The 21996-nt window shown below is 43.5% G+C and overlaps 1 protein-coding gene across 1 annotated transcript in view; it reads right to left on the bottom strand.

Annotated features, from left to right (window-relative positions):
* The window catches only part of IL18RAP (interleukin 18 receptor accessory protein), a 50680-nt gene extending 31779 nt beyond the window's left edge, over nt 1-18901 (bottom strand). The window contains exons 1-4 of the mRNA XM_077296639.1: nt 18703-18901; nt 7660-7888; nt 5099-5267; nt 4247-4424 (exon numbers count right to left, since the gene is read on the bottom strand). Of these exons, the coding sequence (XP_077152754.1) occupies nt 4247-4424; nt 5099-5267; nt 7660-7888; nt 18703-18784 (658 nt within the window). The 5' untranslated portion in view covers nt 18785-18901. The remainder of the gene's footprint in view (nt 1-4246; nt 4425-5098; nt 5268-7659; nt 7889-18702) is intronic.
* Between the last annotated feature and the right edge of the window lie 3095 nt (nt 18902-21996).

Genomic DNA, 21996 nt, shown 5'->3' with positions numbered 1-21996 from the left:
TGTTGCTCTACCTTTTCAGGTTGAGGTCGACGCTTCTGAGATCGGAGCTGGGGCAGTGTTGTCGCAGAAAAGTTCTGACTGCTCCGTGATGAGGCCTTGTGCCTTCTTTTCCCGTAAATTTTCGCCCGCTGAGCGGAATTATGATGTTGGGAATCGGGAGCTTTTGGCCATGAAGTGGGCTTTTGAGGAGTGGCGCCATTGGCTTGAGGGGGCCAGACATCAGGTGGTGGTATTGACTGACCACAAAAATTTGGTTTATCTTGAGACCGCCAGGCGCCTGAATCCTAGACAGGCGCGCTGGTCATTATTTTTCTCTCGGTTTAATTTTGTGGTGTCATACCTACCGGGTTCTAAGAATGTTAAGGCGGATGCCCTTTCTAGGAGTTTTGAGCCTGACTCGCCTGGTAACTCTGAGCCCACAGGTATCCTTAAGGATGGAGTGGTATTGTCAGCCGTTTCTCCAGACCTGCGGCGGGCCTTGCAGGAGTTTCAGGCGGATAGACCTGATCGTTGCCCACCTGATAAACTGTTTGTTCCTGATGATTGGACCAGTAGAGTCATCTCTGAGGTTCATTCTTCTGCGTTGGCAGGTCATCCTGGCATTTTTGGTACCAGGGATTTGGTGGCAAGGTCCTTCTGGTGGCCTTCCCTGTCACGAAATGTGCGAGGCTTTGTGCAGTCTTGTGACGTTTGTGCTCGGGCCAAGCCTTGTTGTTCTCGGGCTAGTGGATTGTTGTTGCCCTTGCCTATTCCTAAGAGGCCTTGGACGCACATCTCGATGGATTTTATTTCAGATCTGCCTGTTTCTCAGAAGATGTCTGTCATCTGGGTGGTGTGTGACCGTTTCTCTAAGATGGTCCATTTGGTTCCTCTGCCCAAGTTGCCTTCTTCTTCCGAGTTGGTTCCTCTGTTTTTTCAAAATGTTGTTCGTTTGCATGGTATTCCTGAGAATATCGTTTCTGACAGAGGGACCCAATTCGTGTCTAGATTTTGGCGGGCATTCTGTGCTAGGATGGGCATAGATTTATCTTTTTCGTCCGCTTTCCATCCTCAGACGAATGGCCAGACTGAGCGGATTAATCAGACCCTGGAGACATATCTGAGGTGTTTTGTGTCTGCTGACCAGGATGATTGGGTTGCTTTTTTGCCATTGGCGGAGTTCGCTCTCAATAATCGGGCCAGCTCTGCCACTTTGGTGTCCCCGTTTTTCTGTAATTCGGGGTTTCATCCTCGATTTTCCTCTGGTCAGGTGGAATCTTCGGATTGTCCTGGAGTGGATGCTGTGGTGGAGAGATTGCATCAGATCTGGGGGCAGGTGGTGGACAATTTGAGGTTGTCCCAGGAGAAGACTCAGCTTTTTGCTAACCGCCGTCGTCGTGTTGGTCCTCGTCTTCGTGTTGGGGACTTGGTGTGGTTGTCTTCTCGTTTTGTCCCTATGAGGGTCTCTTCTCCTAAGTTTAAGCCTCGGTTCATCGGCCCGTATAAGATATTGGAGATTCTTAACCCTGTTTCCTTCCGTTTGGACCTCCCTGCATCCTTTTCTATTCATAACGTTTTTCATCGGTCATTATTGCGCAGGTATGAGGTACCGGTTGTGCCTTCCGTTGAGCCTCCTGCTCCGGTGTTGGTTGAGGGTGAGTTGGAGTACGTTGTGGAGAAAATCTTAGACTCTCGTGTTTCCAGACGGAGACTCCAGTATCTGGTCAAGTGGAAGGGTTACGGCCAGGAGGATAATTCTTGGGTGAATGCATCTGATGTTCATGCCTCTGATCTGGTTCGTGCCTTTCATAGGGCCCATCCTGATCGCCCTGGTGGTTCTGGTGAGGGTTCGGTGCCCCCTCCTTGAGGGGGGGGTACTGTTGTGAATTTGGATTCTGGGCTCCCCCGGTGGCTACTGGTGGAATTGAACTGGTGTCTTCATCTTCTCTGTTCACCTGTTCCCATCAAGATGTGGGAGTCGCTATATAACCTTGCTGCTCTGTTAGTTGCTTGCCGGTCAACAATGTTATCAGAAGCCTCTCTGTGCTTGTTCCTGCTCCTAGACAACTACTAGATAAGTTGGACTCTTGTCCATGTTTGTTTTTGCATTTTTGTTCCAGTTCACAGCTGTAGTTTCGTTACTGTGTCTGGAAAGCTCTTGTGAACAGGAATTGCCACTCTGGTGTTATGAGTTAATGCCAGAGTTTTAAAGTAATTTCTGGATGGTGTTTTGATAGGGTTTTTAGCTGACCATGAAAGTGTCCTTTCTGTCTTCTGCTATGTAGTAAGTGGACCTCAAATTTGCTAAACCTATTTTCATACTACGTTTGTTATTTCATCTTGATTCACCGCCAATACATGTGGGGGGCCTCTGTCTCCTTTCGGGGTATTTCTCTAGAGGTGAGCTAGGACTAATATTTTCCTCTGCTAGTTTTATTTAGTCCTCCGGCTGGTGCTGGGCATCTAGAATCAACGTAGGCATGCTACCCGGCCACTGCTAGTTGTGCGTTAGGTTTAGTTCATGGTCAGCTCAGTTTCCATCTTCCAAGAGCTAGTTCCTATATATGCTGATGCTATGATCTCTTGCCATTGAGATCATGACACAATAACATACACCAAAAGCAGCGTTGGAGACTCAATGGTGGACCTGGAGCAGAGACGAAAGGGAATTTTTTTTATCACAAACTATGCCCTGGATTTTCATAAATGGGACCCATCTTTTAGGCCTAAGAGCTTGTGCAGACAACTGTATTTTCGGTCCGAGTGTGATCCAACAAAACCTCGGATCGCACTCAGACCAATGTTATTCTATAGGACCATGTACATGTCCAATTTTTGCCTCAGATAGAGTCTGTCCGAGGAAGAAAAATCACCACATGCACGATATGCATCCAATATTTGGATCGCACTTGGCTATGTAAGTCAATGAGTTAGTGGAAAAAGTCAGACAGCACTCTGATGACATACTACTGCAGACCAATTTTCATTGACTGACAGAATGGAGAAGATGGAGAAGTTAATTTTCCATCTTCTCAACATCTGAGAAAAACAGAGCACACTGTGATCATACTCTGATTAGAGCGTGATTAGAATGTCGTGTGACTGCAGCACCCCAGAGTCCTGGTTGTTGCAGTACTGTGGCTCCGCCACTATGGGGAGCTATGGTACGTCTGATTGCACTAAGGAGTTTCTCTGACCAGGTACACTCACACCACACTTCACACTCCGGCCACCAGGGGGGGTGGTCCTATCTAGTAGGCCACTCCTCACAACTCTGGTAAAACTGGGGGTTGGACAGGAAGACAGTGAGAAGTAGCTGGGAAGAGCTAGTGAGAGGACCTGTCAGGGATGGGATCCTGGCAGACTCCTCAGAGCAGAACTAACCAGTGCACAACGGGAATACAGTAAAGAAGTATTGGGACCAGAAGGAGTCGTGCTGTTAGACCGAGGCAACATCCTTCTGAGGCGCAAACAGTCGGTGGCCGGAACGCCGAGCAAGTAAGAGACTTTAAGTACACTGCAAACCACGGCCGGACAGCTAATTACAGGTTGGCTGTCTCACTTAACACCTAAGCAGACAACGGAGGCAGCTGTGGGAGAGGGGCGACTCTAGGGTCCCGGAAGAACTCCAGGCCTACCCCGTCATACGGGTGCGTCCTACCATATCACCTGGAGGACGAAGAGAACGAACAATAGAGACAGACAGAAACAGTTGTGAGGACTATCCCGGGAGCTCAGCAGGGAAGAACTACAACACCCAGCGCTAGCAGGTAGACACTGATTCACACCTGTAAAGAGAACTCCTGATGTGCCTTTGGACCGGCCGGTCTCTGACAACCCAGTTAACAGCGCTCTGGACTGAGGTCTCCAAAAACCTTCAGTAAAGAGGTAAAGAGACTGCAACCTGGTGTCCTTGTTATTTACCGCGACCTGCACCTCACAACTGCACCGTTACAACACCACTTATTGCACCGGACGTCCCCCACTGACAGACAGGGCCACGGACCGGGTCTAGCCACCGTGACAACCCCAGGACTGAGACCCAGAGGCCCGGCTCCGGGTACCCCTCGGCCCTGCGGCGGTGTGGGGGCGCTCCATGACCCTAGCCTAATAATAATTCTGATGAATATTCGTCTGATGTTACATAAAGTTTCAGTCGGATCAATGTGAACTACTCGCTGTTGAGTATCCCTCACGCTGTAACATATTAGAGCTGATTTTTTTCCTATTATTGCCAATCATTATGTATGTAGTAGGGAAGACTTACCATCAACTGAAACCTGAATAGTTGCTCTCATTATCCATTCTTTTCCATGCATATATAAAACATAATCACACGTATAAATTCCAGCATCATGTACATAGATTTTAGAAAATTGGATCTCATTATTGTTTATGTTTAGAGAAAACCTGTTTTCAGATGTAACAGAGAAAAAATTTATAGTCTGAAATAAAAAAAGCAAAAACGGTAATTTAGTAAAATTATAAAAAGGCAAAATTACAGGAGCAAAAATTTAACTTTTTTCAATTGTGTTTTTCTGAGAGCAAATTTATCCTTCTCCAATAGTAACAGATAATATGGTTCTTGATACCTGAAAAGCTCAAGTATAATACTATTTATTGGCCTAAGTATACCCAGTAAAATATCATTTTTTACAACAGCTTTTTTGTGAATGAAAATGAATGACAATATATGACAAGTCTCCGCTATTACAGGGTGGATTTATAAAGTCTTATACAACTTCATCATTTTCTATTGAGAACCATTAACTCCTTGATTTAGAAACATGGGGACAGTTTTCTGAAAGTTGGAGTATAATTACATAAGTTATCCTACCACAAATACCAAAAAGTAAAAGTGCATTTTTCTTTCTTTTTTTGCTTCTTTTTCTAACGAAAACCGGCTTGGTCATCCTCAATATGTAATGTTTTGCGTTATGGTCTGTTATTATGGAATGAATGAATGAATGAATGAATGAATGAATGAATGAATGAATGAATGAATTTGGAAGCATTATGGGTGTTTTTTCACTTTTTATTTTTAACAATTCATGTAGTATTAGTAGTATAGAAGTGTGCCTATATCTGTGCCAGATAGGAGAAAATAAATACAACTCACCTTGTACCATGTAACGTTTCTTATATTCTTTCCTAGGTGACAATTTAGTGACGGGCATGACATAGATATTTTGTCAGTAGTTCTAAAAAAAAATATTTTAGGACCATAATTTTCACAGTTTTTCCTTTCTGTGGCATGTACTCTCATTTTCATGCAGAGATTTCCCCTTCTGTATTAAGAGAGAAGGAAAAAATTAGTAACTGACATATAAAACATAAGTTAAACAATTGGGGAAATAAAAAAACGAAAATGTTAGACGCTCCAGACTGATTAAGAGTGGTAAATACCCATCTCTCTAAACTAATAGCTTTCCATACTTCCCCTTTTTCTTGTCTGTCTTCATGTTATCTTGACATTTTTCCTTTAGAATATTCATTTTAAACCATTCTTTAAAGGGAATCTGTCAGTAGCATCAACCCTAGTAAGCCATCTAATGGACTCGCTGGTCATAGGAAGCTGCCAGCACAGTGAATATTCACATATCTTTAGCAGCGGGCACAGTCCTTTAGCCGCAGCAGCCAGCTCCTGACTCCTGCTGTGATCTGCCACTCTGCCGCTGCCCCTCCCCCTCCATCTTCTGGGACAGTGACTCAAGTATAAGCCGCGGGGGGCGTTTTCAGCAAAAAAAAATTGCTGAAAAACTAAGATTATACTCGAATATATATGGTATATTATTGTTTTTTATTGCTTCTTTTATTTATGGTCTCTATGTATGATAAGTTATAATTTTAAATTAAGGATTGTGATGGATGCAACGATATTAGTAACATGTAGAATTTTAATTACATTCTTTTCTAATAGTAGAATATTTTGGAAAGGAACCAATGTATTTATTTTCACCTCGAAAAACCCGAGCAACGAGTATACTCGCTCATCACTATTGGTGACGTGTTTCTATTATACTTTTCCTCTGTTTGTTTCACTTCTGGATTTGGCTTATAATTACTGAGGTAAAAAGCTGACCAAATACTGAAGGTGTGCACATAACCTAATGCTGACTGCTCCTTGTCTCTTTTTGTTAGTCCCCCTGCTTTCTGATTTAAATGTAGAAAGTACATGCCAGCAATCCAATTATTCTATACTAGATGGTGACCCGATTCTAAAGCATCGGGTATTCTAGAATGCACAGCCACGTAGTATAAAACACAGCCATGTAGTATATAGCACAGCCCACCTAGTATATAACACAGCCCACGTAGTATATAGCATAGCCACGTAGTAAATAACACAGCCCACGTAGTATATTGCACAGCCACATAGTATATAACACAGCCCATGCAGTATATAACACAGCCCACGCAGTATATTGCACAGTCCATGCAGCATGTAGCACAGGCTCGTAGTATATAGCACAGCCCACGCAGTATATAACACAAGCACGTAGTATATTGCACAGGCACGTAGTATATAGCACAGCCCACGAAGTACATAATACATCCCACGCAGTACATAACACAGCCCATGCAGTATATAACACAGGCCACGTAGTATATAGCAATGTGGGCACCATATCCCTGTTAAACAAACAATTAAAATAAAAAATAGTTATATACTCACCTTCTGTCGGCCCCCAGATCCAACCAAGGCCTTTACCGATGCTCCTCGCGATGCTCCGTTCCCAGTAATGCCTAGAGGCAATAACCCATGATCATGTAGCAGTCTCGCGAGACCGCCACGTGATCTTGGGGCATTGCCGCAATGCATTCTTGGGAGCGGGAAAGGCTGCAGCAGACTTCGGAAGGTGAGAATATAATGTGTTTTTTTTTTATTATTATTTTCTTTGTTTTTACTATTGATGCTGCATAGGCTGCATCAATAGTAAAAAGTGAAGCGGTGTTTAATCCCGCCCCAATATCGCTGATTGGTCGCAGCCGGCCGCGACCAATCAGCGACCCAGGATTTCCGTTACAGACAGACTGAAGTTAGAAACAGAAGGAATTACCCCTTAGGTAATTATATATAGATAGGAATGTCAGAGATAGCAAAGTTAGGCCTCTTTCACACTTACGGGTCCGTCGCAATGCGTTGGGCCAACGTACCGACGAATGTTGTGAAAGTTTTGCACGACTTGGTCAGCGGATGCAGTTTTTCAACGCATCCGCTGCCCATTCTGCAGTCCAAGGAGGAGGGGGCGGAGTTTCAGCCGCGCATGCGCAGTCGAAAATGGCGGACGCGATGGACAAAAAAAGTTCACTTGAACGTTTTTTGTGACGACAGTCCGCCAAAACACGACGGATCTGTCGCACGACGGCCGCGACGTGTGGCCATCCGTCGCGATCCATCGCTAATACAAGTCTATGGGCAAAAAAATGCATCCTGCAAGCACATTTGCAAGATCCGTTTTTTGCCCAAAACTACGGATTGCGACGGATGCCAAACGACGGAAGTGTGAAAGAGGCCTTAATCGCTTAACTTTCTAATTAAGATAGGTGATAACTTTCAAAATTGGGAATAACCCTATAACCCGATGAGAATCTATCAGAAAATTAAAATTATATGGCTATAAAATCACTACATATTGTGCTTCCGTTTAAAATGGCCGTATCACTCAAATTGCTTACCTGCATATGTATGTCCCAGAGTGATGTTTTTCCAAAAGTGATATCTGAAGGGTTGATTCAATGACATTCAGATCCTTTCTACTTTTCACTTCTTCGAGACTTTTGTCAGGTTTTTGTGAAAACCACTGAATTGTTTTGTCTGAATTATTGGAAGTCAAATTACACTGGAAGTATACAGCCTCCCCAGCATATGCCTGATATCGATAATGTGGTTCTTCATCTAAGCAGTCTGAAAAATGTAGAATTAATACAGAGCAGGCATTTAGTCATTATTGGAAACAAAGAAAAAGATGACAGTTATGTTAAGAATGGATCTAGAGTGCTCTCTAATGAAGATCAGTATTTATATAAACTATTGCACCAATGTACAATATAAATGGTTAGACCGATGTAGCTTAGGCTTCTTCTACATACTGCAGGGTCTGTGCTCATCAGTCCTCTACATTTTGGGGAATAATTGATAGTCTAACTCCATATTTTAACCTTTTCGCGCTAGAGCCTGTTTTCATCTTCCTGACCAGGCCAATTTTTTCAATTCTGAGCACTGTCACTTTATGAGATAACTCTGGAACACTTCAACAGCTCCCACGGATGCTGAGACTGTTTTTGTGACATATTGTACTTCCTGGGATGGAGAATCACTGACACTCTTCTGTGCTGATTTCAGGAATCTGTTCCCTGCCCTGTCAGACCTCTGTAAGGTAATCGTAACGAGCATACGTTGGGCACAGTGGGGGTGAGGAGTTGGGGGACCTCTTATGATGACATGTACTGCTCAAACTCAGTCAGCTGATCGGCCACTCAGACGGATAAAAGTTGCAGCCGGAATAACACCAGGGGGCGCCAGTGAGCATACTTCAGAAGATAAAAGCTTGTTATTTTTTTGAAAGGAGCATAATTTTTAATAACTGTAAATTACAAAACCATTTATTTCCACCTTTTCTGCTTGGTTAAATGTATTCTTTATGGTAGCACAACCCCTGTCACACTGACTGGCTGTTATGCTTGCTTGATTAATGTCCCATAAACCAAGTATGGTAAGTCACGACAAGGTATCCTCAGCAACATACATTGCATGTCCAATGCACAGGAGAAGCAAAATCCTGTATATGCTACTTCACTGTGCATGCACCAGTTGCCCTTGGAGGAGGCTTATGATGACATATTCAGCATGGAGGTGGAGGACTGGCCAGTGTGGCATATCAGAGGAGCACTTCCACATCGATGACTGCTTACAGGTCATTATAATATAGTATAAGCTGTTTTTAAAGTACTTTTTTCATGTTATGCTGTGTCCAATAAAATATAGACAGACCTATCACTATTCTGGGTCAGAGGCTGGTGGTGGTCTGGGGGCCTAAATACTTCTGTTTTCTGTAACAGTTTAGCAGGACTTTTCATATGATCACATGAAGTATAGCAGGACCAGGCTGTCTAATTTTCTAAATCAAACAGTGATAATGTGAGCAATATAGATTTGTTTTCTTGTGGTATGCTTATTTTATGTGGTTTGGTGGAGAACATGAGCTACTTACATTGCACCATCATTCCTTATTGAATACCCCATATGTTAAGTCTTTCTTATTTACTGCATGGCAGCTCCAGTGTCTTGTCGTATTTCATATTTAATAAAACTCTAGGTTATGTCTTCTTGAAAAATCAGTACTGTAACTTCTGATGACATCATTTTAGTTACTTTACTTTTATTAGTAGTAATAATTTGTAGATGATAGGGTAGATGTGGGGCCACTATAACGTTAGTGCAGGAACAGACAGACAAAAGAGGGCTTTTGTACAAGAACAACATATAGGTCATTTGCAGTCCAATAGCTCATCATAATGCACAATTCCACCTGCTTTGGGGGTGGAAATGGGTCCCCTCACCACTGAGCCCGAGCAGTTGCACAGGTTGAACCAGTATTATGTCCACCCCTATGTTCTAGGCTGTGACTACAATTTTACTGTTTTTTTAATATCTTACATCATAGGAGTAGGGATGAGTGGACCAGTGGAAGTTCGTGTTAGTCTGGTTTAACCAAACTTTAGTCCAAAATTGGGTTCGGGAACCAGAACTGTAGACTTTCATTAGTGAGACTGGACATTTATCCGTGATTTTGTGCAGATCACTTGGGCCCTGTAAATACTTGGACATATGAATGGGTATGATTTCTATTTGTTAAAGCCACAGATAAAATTTGTGCGTGAAAAACTGACAAACTGAATGAGCTCTTCAGATAGACAAGCACAAAAACTGCTGCTTTCTAGTAAGTGTTTTATCTCACCCAAGTGATGGATTCACAGCTGTATTGCTGTATAAAGTCCGCCCCTGCTACTTCTAAGCATGTGATACATAGAGGAGGGACTGCCAGAATCTCTTATGTCTCTATGTACTATGCTTGGGAGACATCATAGCAGTGATTCTCCCTCCACTAGCTCAGAGGGAACAGTAAATTAAGGATAAAGCCTGTGTAACGGGGGCCAGGGTGGTAGCCGTACCGAGGGATTGCTGCAGCTTCCTCATCACACCCCGACACTCCGCTATGGAAATATCATGTCCATTTTGTGGTGTGCTGTGTGTGTCACGTGTTTCACCCACCTGTGGGTCAGAATCCTTCACAGCAAACAGGGCTCCATTCCGTCGCAGACACACACAAATGTTATCAAAGTCCGAGTTCATTTTCAATAAAACTTACTTAACTCGTGCATCTTCATAACAGTTACAGTCCATCCATTTTCCCAATACATGAGTAATCCACCTCCTGCGTTTTCCCTGGTCTGCTCCCTCAGCTTTTCTTCCTGCACCATGGTTCCCAGGCCCGCAGCTTCCTGAACCATCCAGCTAGCTGATACTGAGTGCTCCCCATCCACTTTCCCCATCTTGGGTGAAAATTCAGGTTGCCTCCGCAATTCCTGTTTGGACCATAAGTCCCGGACGTCACGGGAGGTAACCCACAGACTAGCCACTGATTCTTCCAGGCTGCCTCGCTCTCTTAACTCTACACTGTTGCTCTGTTCAGCTTTCTGTCACGACTCCTTCTAGAACAATTCTCCTCACACAGCTTTAGCTCCTCCCACTACCTGAAAATTACCTCAGAAAGGCACTTTCCCTGCCACTACACTGGCTCCGCCCCCTTTCTCAACTGTCACTACTCTGACTGAAACCAGTTCTCAACACAATCTAATCTCCTACTCTACAGTGCCCCCCTTTAACACTAACCTGTAACTACAATGCCATAACCCTTAACGATGCTGACCTACCACTGCCACTGACTGTCCCTATTCCTGTCCCTAACACACAGATATCGGAACAGTGTCAGCCATTATCATATTAAACAGTGTCAAATATCATAAACTACACAGGGCACACAGCAAACACAAAAAGTACCCAGTTTCATTAGGTAGGCACGCACAGTCATGCAGGGCTCAAACCAGCCGCCTGCATACCCCCTTACATACCTCCCTCCTAAAACCATGGTCGTCCCCGACCATACGGTACCGGCAGAATATACACATCACAATAAGCACAATGTAATGGCATCTTATTAAAACATCAATAACTTTAACAATTATTATACATTATAACAAAAGAACTTTGCTCCAGTCCACCACGTTTAACCCATTTCTGGTCAGGACTGGTACCGGTCCCACTTGGTTGGGACCCTGGAACAAATAGTTCAGTTCTTTTCTCACCAGCTCACCATCACGTGAGCACAATCCTGGCGTAACCCGGCTCGACCCTCGGGTTGTCCAGACACCAATATAGATCCATTTGACCCCGGTCTTCTCTTCCTGAGACCCGGACAGACAGACAGTTCTCTATAGGACTCTCCAGGTCCACTGACCAGTCCTAAACTGACTTGAATGTCCACACTCTTCTTCATGGCCCACATGGCCAAATTACTACAGTGCCAACCATTCAGGAGCATGCAGTCCATTCTCTTCTAACCTGGCTCACTCATCAGGTCATCCTGCATATGTTTCCTCCCCCTCCCTCCTATTTCCAGACCACGGTCCCTTTAAAATATGTGTGCTGCTCAGTTTACCTCCTGCAAACAAAATTCAGGTTGAACATCGACATTTCACACATCTTATCACAGTCTCTGGAGCAGCCACACACAATTCAGCAACAGTCCATAGGGCACCATCTCTTCATAAGTTCTGTGTCCTGCAATCCAGCAGAAGGGGCGCAACAGGCGCAACAAAACTTGGAGTGGGGAAAACAGTTCAAAACAATTCTTTAACTGCAGCCATTCTCACCGCACTGTCTTCTGGGCTCCTGCCCATGGGACGCAGAACAGTCCCTCACAGCATTACAGGGCTCTTGCCCTCAGGGACACAGAACAGTCCCACTTTTTCACATCTGGTGCAACTAGCACAACTTTCTGATCTGGGGTGCAGTGATAGTCACTGTCCCCACTTATCATCAAAGGGGTACCGGAGGAGCGTCCACTAGCCTCTGCTCCACTTCCCCTCCAGTCCCATACATCATCTAAAGGGCTCCATACCCGAGCTCCAGTGGTCACCGGGGACTCCAGAACTGCTGCTAATGGATCATCCTTCCATTCTCCAGGAATCTGCTGCTGGGGATGAGGTTTCTTTTTCTTTCGCTGCGCCCACCGCAGGTGGGCACCGCTAACAGGGGGATCTACCCTGGCCTCAGGCCACAGTCTCTGCCCAACAGATTTTTGCGCCATTTTCAGTTTAGAATGCCCATGATGGATGGAGCTATCTCCTGCTTCTGCACCATCTTCTGCCATTTTAAAGTCTTTAAAGACCGCCATCTTTGCCGGTTCAGGGGTTTCTCCATTTTCCAAATGCAAAGCATATGGATCCAGCGGACTACGCCACTTTGCAACAGTGGCCAGGGTGGTAGCCGTACCGAGGGATTGCTGCAGCTTCCTCATCACACCCCGATGCTCCGCTACAGAAATATCATGTCCATTTTGTGGTGTGCTGTGTGTGTCACGTTTTTCACCCACCTGTAGGTCAGAATACTTCACAGCAAACAGGGTTCCAATCCATCGCAGACACACACAAATGTTATCAAAGTCCGAGTTCATTTTCAATAAAACTTTACTTAACTCGTGCATCTTCATAACAGTTACAGTCCATCCATTTTCCCAATACATGAGTAATCCATCTCCTGCGTTTTCCCTGGTTTGCTCCCTCAGCTTTTCTTCCTGCACCATGGCTCCCAGGCCCGCAGCTTCCTGAACCATCCAGCTAGCTGATACTGAGTGCTCCCCGTCCACTTTCCCCATCTTGGGTGAAAATTCAGGTTGCCTCCGCAATTCCTGTTTGGACCGTAAGACCCGGACGTCACGGGAGGTAACCCACAGACTAGCCACTGATTCTTCCAGGCTGCCTCGCTCTCTTAACTCTACACTATTGCTATGTTCAGCTTTCTGTCACGACTCCTTCTAGAACAATTCTCCTCACACAGCTTTAGCTCCTCCCACTACCTGAAAATTACCTCAGAAAGGCACTCTCCCTGCCACTACACTGGCTCTGCCCCTTTCTCAACTGTCACTACTCTGACTGAAACCAGTTCTCAACACAATCTAATCTCCTACTCTACAGTGCCCCCTTAACACTAACCCGCAACTACACTGCCATAACCCTTACCAATGCTGACCTACCACAGCCACTGACTGTCCCTATTCCTGTCCCTAACACACAGATATCGGAACAGTGTCAGCCATTATCATATTAAACAGTGTCAAATATCATAAACTACACAGGGCACACAGCAAACACAAAAAGTACCCAGTTTCATTAGGTAGGCATGCACAGGAATGCAGGGCTCAAACCAGCTGCCTGCATACCCCCTTACACCTGCATAGCAACAACTGCTGAAAAATGGAGGATACAAGTTAACCCCTTAACGACCGCCGATACGCCTTTTAACGGCGGCCGCTAAGGGTACTTAAACCACAGCGCCGTTAATTAACGGCGCTGTGGAAAAAGTGAATAGCGCCCCCCAGAGTCGGATTTTCTCTGGGGTCTCCGTTACCGGGGGTAGCCGAGACCCCAGAGAACATGATTCGGGGTTTTTTTACCGACCCCCGAAGTGCGATCGCCGGTAATTAACCGTTTACCGGCGATCGCAAAAAAAAACCAAAAAAACGTGATTTCCCATTTAATTTCTCTGTCCTCCGATGTGATCGCACATCAGAGGACAGAGAAATGGGGTCCCCGGTCGCCCCCGATGCCCCCCCGATACTCACCTGTCTCCCCCGGTGCTCCTCGTGGTTCCCCATGGGCGCCGCCATCTTAAAAATGGCGGGCGCACGCACATTGTGCCCGCCGGCCGGCACCTGGGAGATCTTTGGGGTCTCAGCTGCTGGGGGTAGCCAAGACCCCAAAGAACATGATCGGGGTCGGTTTTTACCGACCCCTGTTTTGCGATCGCCGGTAATTAACTGTTTACCGGCGACCGCAAAAAAAAAAAAAAAAAAAAGTGATGTGTAATTCTCTGTCCTCTGATGTGATCGCACATCAGAGGACAGAGAAATAGGGGGATTCGGGGTCCCTATCATACTTACCGGTGTCCCTGGGTCCTCCTGTGTCTTCTCCTGCCGGCCGGCTTCTTCCTATAGAAAGAAAATGGCGGGCGCATGCGCAGTGCGCCCGCTCTCTGCTGCCATCTGCCGGCCGGCAGGAGAGAAGAGTTGGGGCTAAAATTAGGGTTAGGGTTAGGGTTAGGGCTAGGGTTAGGGTTAGGGCTAGGGTTAGGGTTAGGGCTAGGGTTAGGGTTAGGGTTGGAGCTAAATTTAGGGTTAGGGTTGGAGCTAAATAGGGTTGGGGCTAAACTTAGGGTTAGGGCTGGGGCTAAATTTAGGGTTAGGGTTAGGGTTGGGGCTAAAGTTAGGGCTATAGTTAGAGTTGGGGCTAAAGTTAGGACTAGGGTTGCGGCTAAAGTTAGGGTTAGGGTTGGGATTAGGGTTTGGATTAGGGTTGGCATTAGGGTTACGTTTGGGATTACGGTTAGGTTTGGGATTAGGGTTAAGGGTAGGGTTGGGATTAGGGGTGTATTGGTATTAGGGTTAGGTTTGAGGTTAGGGTTGAGATTAGGATTAGGGGTGTGTTGGATTTAGGGTTCTGATTAGGATTATGGTTCTTTTGAGGTTAGGGTTGCGATTATCCTTAGGGTTGTGATTAGGATTATGGATCGGGTTGGCATTAGGGTTAGGCCTCTTTCACACTTCAGTCTTTTGGCGTCAGTCTGAAACGGCCATTTTCATCAAATAGCGGATCCGCCATTTTTTTTGGCGGTTCCGCTATTTTCCCATAGACATGCAATAGCGACGGATTGTGGCGGATGGTCGTCCGTTCCATCCGCCATGTGACGGATCCGTCGAGATTTGGCGGACGTCATCTAGACATTGACGGCCATTGTAACGTTTTTTTGTCTGCGCCGAAATGGCGGTTCGCGACGGATCCGTCGCGTTCGTCATTCCATAGAATGGCCGCCTATGGGCGACGGATCCGTTGTTACCGTCATTTCGGCGGATCCGTCGCCCCAATCCGCTTTTTCAATTGCGCATGCTCCAAAAAGTAGATACTTTTCCCAGACAACCCCCAAGTAACGGATCCGTCAAAAAAAGGATCCGTTAATACCGTTTTCTCAACAATTGTGACGGATCCGTCACTATGTCGGAGCTGACTGACGCCAAACAACTGAAGTGTGAAAGAAGCCTTAGGGGTGTGTTGGGGTTAGGGTTGGAGTTAGATTTGGGGGGTTTCCACTGTTTAGGTACATCAGGGGGTCTCTAAACACCACAGCCAATTTTGCGCTCAAAAAGTCAAATGGTGCTCCCTCCCTTCCGAGCTCTGCCGTGCACCCAAACAGTGGTTTACCCCCACATATGAGGCATCAGCATACTCGGGATAAATTGGACAACAACTTTTGGGGTCCAATTTCTCTTGTTACCCTTGTCAAAATAAAAATTTGGGGGCTCAAAAATCTTTTTTGTGGAAAAAAATTTTTATTTTTATTTTCACGACTCTGCATTATAAACTTCTGTGAAGCACTTGGGCATTCAAAGTTCTCACCACACATCTAGATAAGTTCCCTGGGGGGTCTAGTTTCCAAAATGGGGTCATTTGTGGGGGGTTTCTACTGTTTAGGCACATCAGGGGCTCTCCAAACGCGACATGGTGTCCGATCTCAATTCCAGCCAATTCTACATTGAAAAAGTAAAACGGCACTCCTTCTCTTCCAAGCTCTGCCGTGCGCCCAAACAGTGGTTTACCCCCACATATGGGGTATCGCCACACTCAGGAGAAATTGCACAACAACTTTTGTGGTCTAATTTCTCCTGTTACCCTTGTCAAAATAAAAATTTGGGGGCAAAAAGATCATTTTTGAAAAAAAAATGCGACTTTTTATTTTCACGGCTCTACGCTATAACCTTCCGTGAAGCACCTGGGGGTTTAAAGTGCTCACCACACATCTAGATAAGTTCCTTAAGGGGTCTAGTTTCCAAAATGGTGTCACTTGTGGGGGGATTCCACTGTTTAGGCACATCAGGGGCTCTCCAAACGCGACATGGCGTCCGATCTCAATTCCAGCCAATTCTACATCGAAAAAGTAAAACGGCACTCCTTCTCTTCCAAGCTCTGCAGTGCGCCCAAACAGTGGTTTACCCCCACATATGGGGTATCGATGTACTCAGGAGAAATTGCACAACAACTTTTGTGGTCTAATTTATCCTGTTACCCTTGTGAAAATAAATATTTTGGGGCAAAAATATCATTTTTGTAGAAAAAATGCGATTTTTTATTTTCACGGCTCTACGTTATAAACTTCTGAGAAGCACCTGGGGGTTTAAAGTGCTCACCACATATCTAGTTAAGTTCCTTAAGGGGTCTAGTTTCCAAAATGGGGTCACTTGTGGGGGGCTTCTACTGTTTAGGCACATCAGGGGCTCTCCAAATGCGACATGGCGTCCTATCTCAATTCCAGCCAATTCTACATTGAAAAAGTAAAACGACACTCCTTCTCTTCCAAGCTCTGCGGTGCGCCCAAACAGTGGTTTACCCCCACATATGGGGTATCAACATACTCAGGAGAAATTGCACAACAACTTTTGTGGTCTAATTTCTCCTGTTACCCTTGTGAAAATAAGAATTTGTGGGCGAAAAGATCATTTTTGTGTAAACAAATGCGATTTTTTATTTTCACGGCTCTACTTTATAAACTTCTGTGAAGCACTTTGGGGCTCAAAGTGCTCACCACACATCTAGTTAAGTTCCTTAAGGGGTCTAGTTTCCAAAATGGGGTCACTTGTGGGGGGTTTCCACTGTTTAGGCACATCAGGGGCTCTCTAAACGTGACATGGCATCCGATCTCAATTCCAGCCAATTCTGCATTGAAAAAGTCAAACGGCGCTGCTCCTCTTCCAAGCTCTGCGGTGCGCCCAAACAGTGGTTTACCCCCACATATGGGGTATCGGCGTATTCAGGAGAAATTGTACAACAACATTTATGGTTAAATTTCTGTTTTTACACTTGTGAAAATAAAAAAAATGGTTCTGAAGCAAAATGTTTGCAAAAAAAAGTTAAATGTTCATTTTTGCCTTCCACATTGTTTCAGTTCCTGTGAAGCACGTAAAGGGTTAATAAACTTCTTGAATGTGGTTTTGAGCACCTTGAGGGGTGCAGTTTTTAGAATGGTGTCACACTTGGTTATTTTCTATCATATTGATCCCTCAAAATGACTTCAAATGTGATGTGGTCCCTAAAAAAAAAATGGTGTTGTAAAAATGAGAAATTGCTGGTCAACTTTTAACCCTTATAACTCCCTAACAAAAAAAAATTTTGGTTCCAAAATTGTGCTGATGTAAAGTAGACATGTGGAAAATGTTATTTATTAACTATTTTTTGTGACATATCTCTCTGATTTAAGGGCATAAAAATCCAAATTTTGAAAATTGATAAATTTTTAATTTTTTTGCCATATTTCCATTTTTTTCATAAATAATCGCAAGTGATATCGAAGAAATGTTACCACTAACATGAAGTACAATATGTCACGAAAAAACAATCTCAGAATCAGCAGGATCCGTTGAAGCGTTCCAGAGTTATAACCTCATAAAGTGACAGTGGTCAGAATTGTAAAAATTGGCCTGGTCATTAAGTACCAAATTGGCTCTGTCACTAAGGGGTTAAAGGATATAAATTGTGTTATTCATAATGTACACACACAAGAGCTTATTTTACTGTACAAAGTTTCCTGAAATTACAGGTATGTTTTACATTTCTAATTCAACCTAAAATGTTTCTGAGTCTTTACAATATTTGGTTAAAACAGATGATCAGGACACCAGAAGTTTTCTTTGTTTTGGGTTCAATTACTTTAAATCTGAAAATGGCAGATTGAGCCACGAGGGGGCAGGATTCCCTTACTGTGTTTTTCTTTATATTTATGTCATGGAAGACTATCAGCAGAAATGCGTGATTTATATCGTGTGTTCTGCTTTCCAAACTAGGTAAAAACTGAGACAATCCAGTATAGAGTAAGTACTGTACTGTTCTCTCGCTGTATACTATATTAACTACAAGTATTCATTATTATTTATCATTATTGTTATATACAGAGCCTCATTGATTAAATTTAGACTACATCTTCCCATGATCTACAAGGGTATACATATACTTTAAGTACTAAAAATACATTATAACACTATATAAAGTGAGGCATAAACTGCAAGAGGTGCAGAGATTGGGGTCACACTTGGTATCTCATGTCTAAGAACCCAGTTACCTTTGTAGAAGTACACACAATTTATGTCGCTAGAATTGGGGCCATGCTTCATGTAAAGCCCATTATTATAATGCCAGCATCTAAAGTCCGAACATATCCATGTGCACATACAATATTGTAATATTAAATCATTATTTTTCACATTCAAACAGAATTAAACCTATTTTCTGTACACAAATTGAGCAAAATCCTGTCCTTTACACTATATAACGATGTAAGTTAAAGATATAGAACATCTTTATTACTGTAAAACAATGGCAAAGAAATGTTCTTACCTGATACAATGGCGTCCTCTAAAACTGAGCATTTTACACCGGAGAGCAGGAATGTCAGGTATAACCAGAGCTTGACGATCATGGTTTACAAATAATATTTAACTATATAGTAAAACACATTGCAGCCATCCTTTACATGACAGAAGAAAGCAGACATCACAAAAAAAAATCCATTTCCTTCTTACAGCAGACGCCCATAGGGAGGGTGCAACAAAGGACATAAATTCCGTCTTCTTCACTTTAGTATTTAAGACATGATGATTCATGTCATTGTCTATTACTGAAAGAGTATGGAATTTATGTCCTGTTGAAACAATGTACCGTGAATGTTATGCAAGAGCACAATAAAAAATCACAAAAGGGACACTATTTTAGTGATGCACAAAGAATTTATATTGTGAAATGTGGACTACTGGCTGGAGCACAATACCTGCCCAAAATAATTAAAAGATAACATGCGTCCTGCTTTATGTAGCACAATAGAAATAGAAAAATTACTGTGGACTTGGATACAGCAGAATCTGAGCACAAAAGAATGACAAACTCAGATATGGCCAAAATTTTCGAGCACGATAGTAAAAGAACCAATTTATATTTTATCATATGTACTGATGTATGGAGAACAATATCTGCACTACAGAATGAAAAGATGAAATGTAGCCTGCTTTAGGTAGCACGATATTAAGAAAACCAATTTTGATATTATCATGTGTACCCCTGAGTGGAGAACAATATCAGCACTCAAAAATTTCAAACTGTCATCTAGCCTGCTGTGTAACGGTACTAACAGAAGAAAGCATTTTTTTACTGTGGATGAGGCCTGTATACAATAGAATATATGCTCAAAACAATTTCAAACTCAGATCTAGCCTGCTGTATCACGTTTGTGTCATGGTTGTGTGTCAGGTGTGACAGTCATCCTGGATCTGGCTGTAGAAAGTCTTTCTGGTTAGCTGAAGCACCTTCTTGATTTTTTTTATCTCTGTTGTGGAGCGATATCTCTCTCCCTTTAGGACCCAATGGTTACCACCACCTTCGGCTGCTAATTAGACACCAGTGCTGAAGGTTTATGTTTATTCCGTATCTGCAGAATGCTGCTGGTGTTAGTTCTTACTTGTCTTTGTCTAGTTGGATGTACTAACAGTCAGTTAGTTCCTTAGCAGAGGACTCTTGGAGGATTGCTGACGTGACATCTCGGTTGTCTTCTCAAGCTAAGAATTCCCCTTGTTAGTTTACCCTCTTTGTCTTTAGTTGTAGTGGCAACTGAGTAGTGCACACCCATCCCCTCCCTAACCAGGGCCTATCACCAGGGTCAGGCAGGGATTAGGTTCCTGCTCGACGATAGGTGCAGAAAGTATATAGGGTGGTTAGGGCATACAGGGTAATTTTAGATCTGCCTAGGGGTATCCATTCCCCACCTCCCTAGTGTTTGGGCTCCCCCTCCCTTTCCCCTTTGTTGTGCACTTGCTTATCCATCACCCAGCGTGACAGTTTGGCACAAAAAAATATTTTTTACCCTGAATGAGCTCTGCAGACAGCTGAATTTCACTGACACTAAAAGAGAAGGTGGGATATGGTGTGCTGTATCATGTTTGTAACAGAAAAAAAATGTTTTTTTTTACTCTGCATGAGCTCTGCACACAGTTGAATTTTACCACCACTAAAACACAAGGTGGGATATGGCGTACTGTGTCACATTTGTAACAGAAAAAAATGTGTTTTTTTTATATTTTGCATGAGTTCTGCACACAGTTGAATTATACCATCACTAAATGACAAGGTGGAATATGGCATGCTATATCATGTGTAGCAACAGAAAAAAATATTTTTTTTTGCTATGCAATAGCTGTGCATAGCAGAAATATGAATTTCACCAGCACTAAATGACAAGGTGAGATATGGCATGCTTAATCATGTTAGCAACTGCAAAAAGTATTTATTTTTTTACTGTGCAACAGCTCTGCACACAGAACAATTTCACCGCCATTAAATGACAAGATGAGATATGGCAGGCTGTTTCACGTTTAGCAACTGAAACAATTTTTTACACTGCGACAGCTGTGCAGAAGGATGAATTTCACCACCACTTAATGATATGGCGTGCTGAATTATGTTAGCAACTGCAAAAAATACATTTTTTTACTGTGCAGCAGTTCTGCACACAGAACAATTTCACCACCACTAAATGACAAGGTGGAATATGGCGAGCTGTATCACATTTAGCAACAGCTTTACAGAAAGATGAATTTCACCGACAAGATAAGAAATGGCATGCTGAATCACGTTAGCAACCATAAAAAACTTTTTTTTTACTGTGCAACAGCTCTGCACACAGAACTATTTCTCCGCCACTAAATGACAAGGTGGGATATGGCGGGCTGTATCACGTTAGCAACTGTAAAAAATATATTTTTTTACTGTGCAGCAGTTTTGCACACAGAACAATTTCACCACCACTAAATGACAAGGTGGGATATGATGGGCTGTATCACTTTTAGCAACAGCTGTGCAGAAAGATGAATTTCACCGACAAGATGAGATATGGCGTGCTGATTCATGTTAGCAACTGTAAAAAACTTTTTTTTACTGTGCAACTGCTCTCACACAGAACTATTTCTCTGCCACAAAATGAGAAGGTGGGATATGGTGTGCTGTATCTCGTTTAACAACTGAAAAAATAAGATTTTGAAAGGTCTACGTGCATGCAGCAGAATAGAAGCAGTGCACAACACACTTCTATGAAATGTGCCCTGCTGTCTTTGTCTGAGGCCCTCCCTAATAGCACAAAAAAATCTGCTGGAAGGTTGATTTCACAGCCACACAGGGCACTAGCTATCTAAACTATCTCACTTAGAAACAACCGCCTAGCTAACTAGCTAAAATCAATCAGCACCTATGCCCAAAGTCAGGAGCAGCCTCTCTGCTCTGTTATAGTGAAAAAATGGTGCTAAAACAAGATGTCCGCTCTTTATATACAGTAGAGAGGGACATGTGATTTCAGCATTCAATGACACAAGCCGTTATGTCTGGACATTGTGGATGTTTACTGCTCCCTGACTGGCTAGCAGCAATGTGCACATATAAAGTAAAAAATAATTTCAAGCATGCCGCTTCTTTGAGCTCCCCCCACCCCCTACCCTCATCAAACATGTGCCACACGCTCATCATACACCACCACTATCTTAGCAAAGGTTCTCAAAATACTTTAATGGCAACGCAACCGATTTTTCATGAATTTATGAAAATTTGCTCATGTTTCTCATCACGAATCCGAATGTGCCATATTCGTGCCGA

The sequence above is a fragment of the Ranitomeya variabilis genome, chromosome 3 (assembly GCF_051348905.1).
Source record: "Ranitomeya variabilis isolate aRanVar5 chromosome 3, aRanVar5.hap1, whole genome shotgun sequence".
Lineage (NCBI taxonomy): Eukaryota > Metazoa > Chordata > Amphibia > Anura > Dendrobatidae > Ranitomeya > Ranitomeya variabilis.
This window is presented reverse-complemented; position numbering and strand designations above follow the sequence as displayed.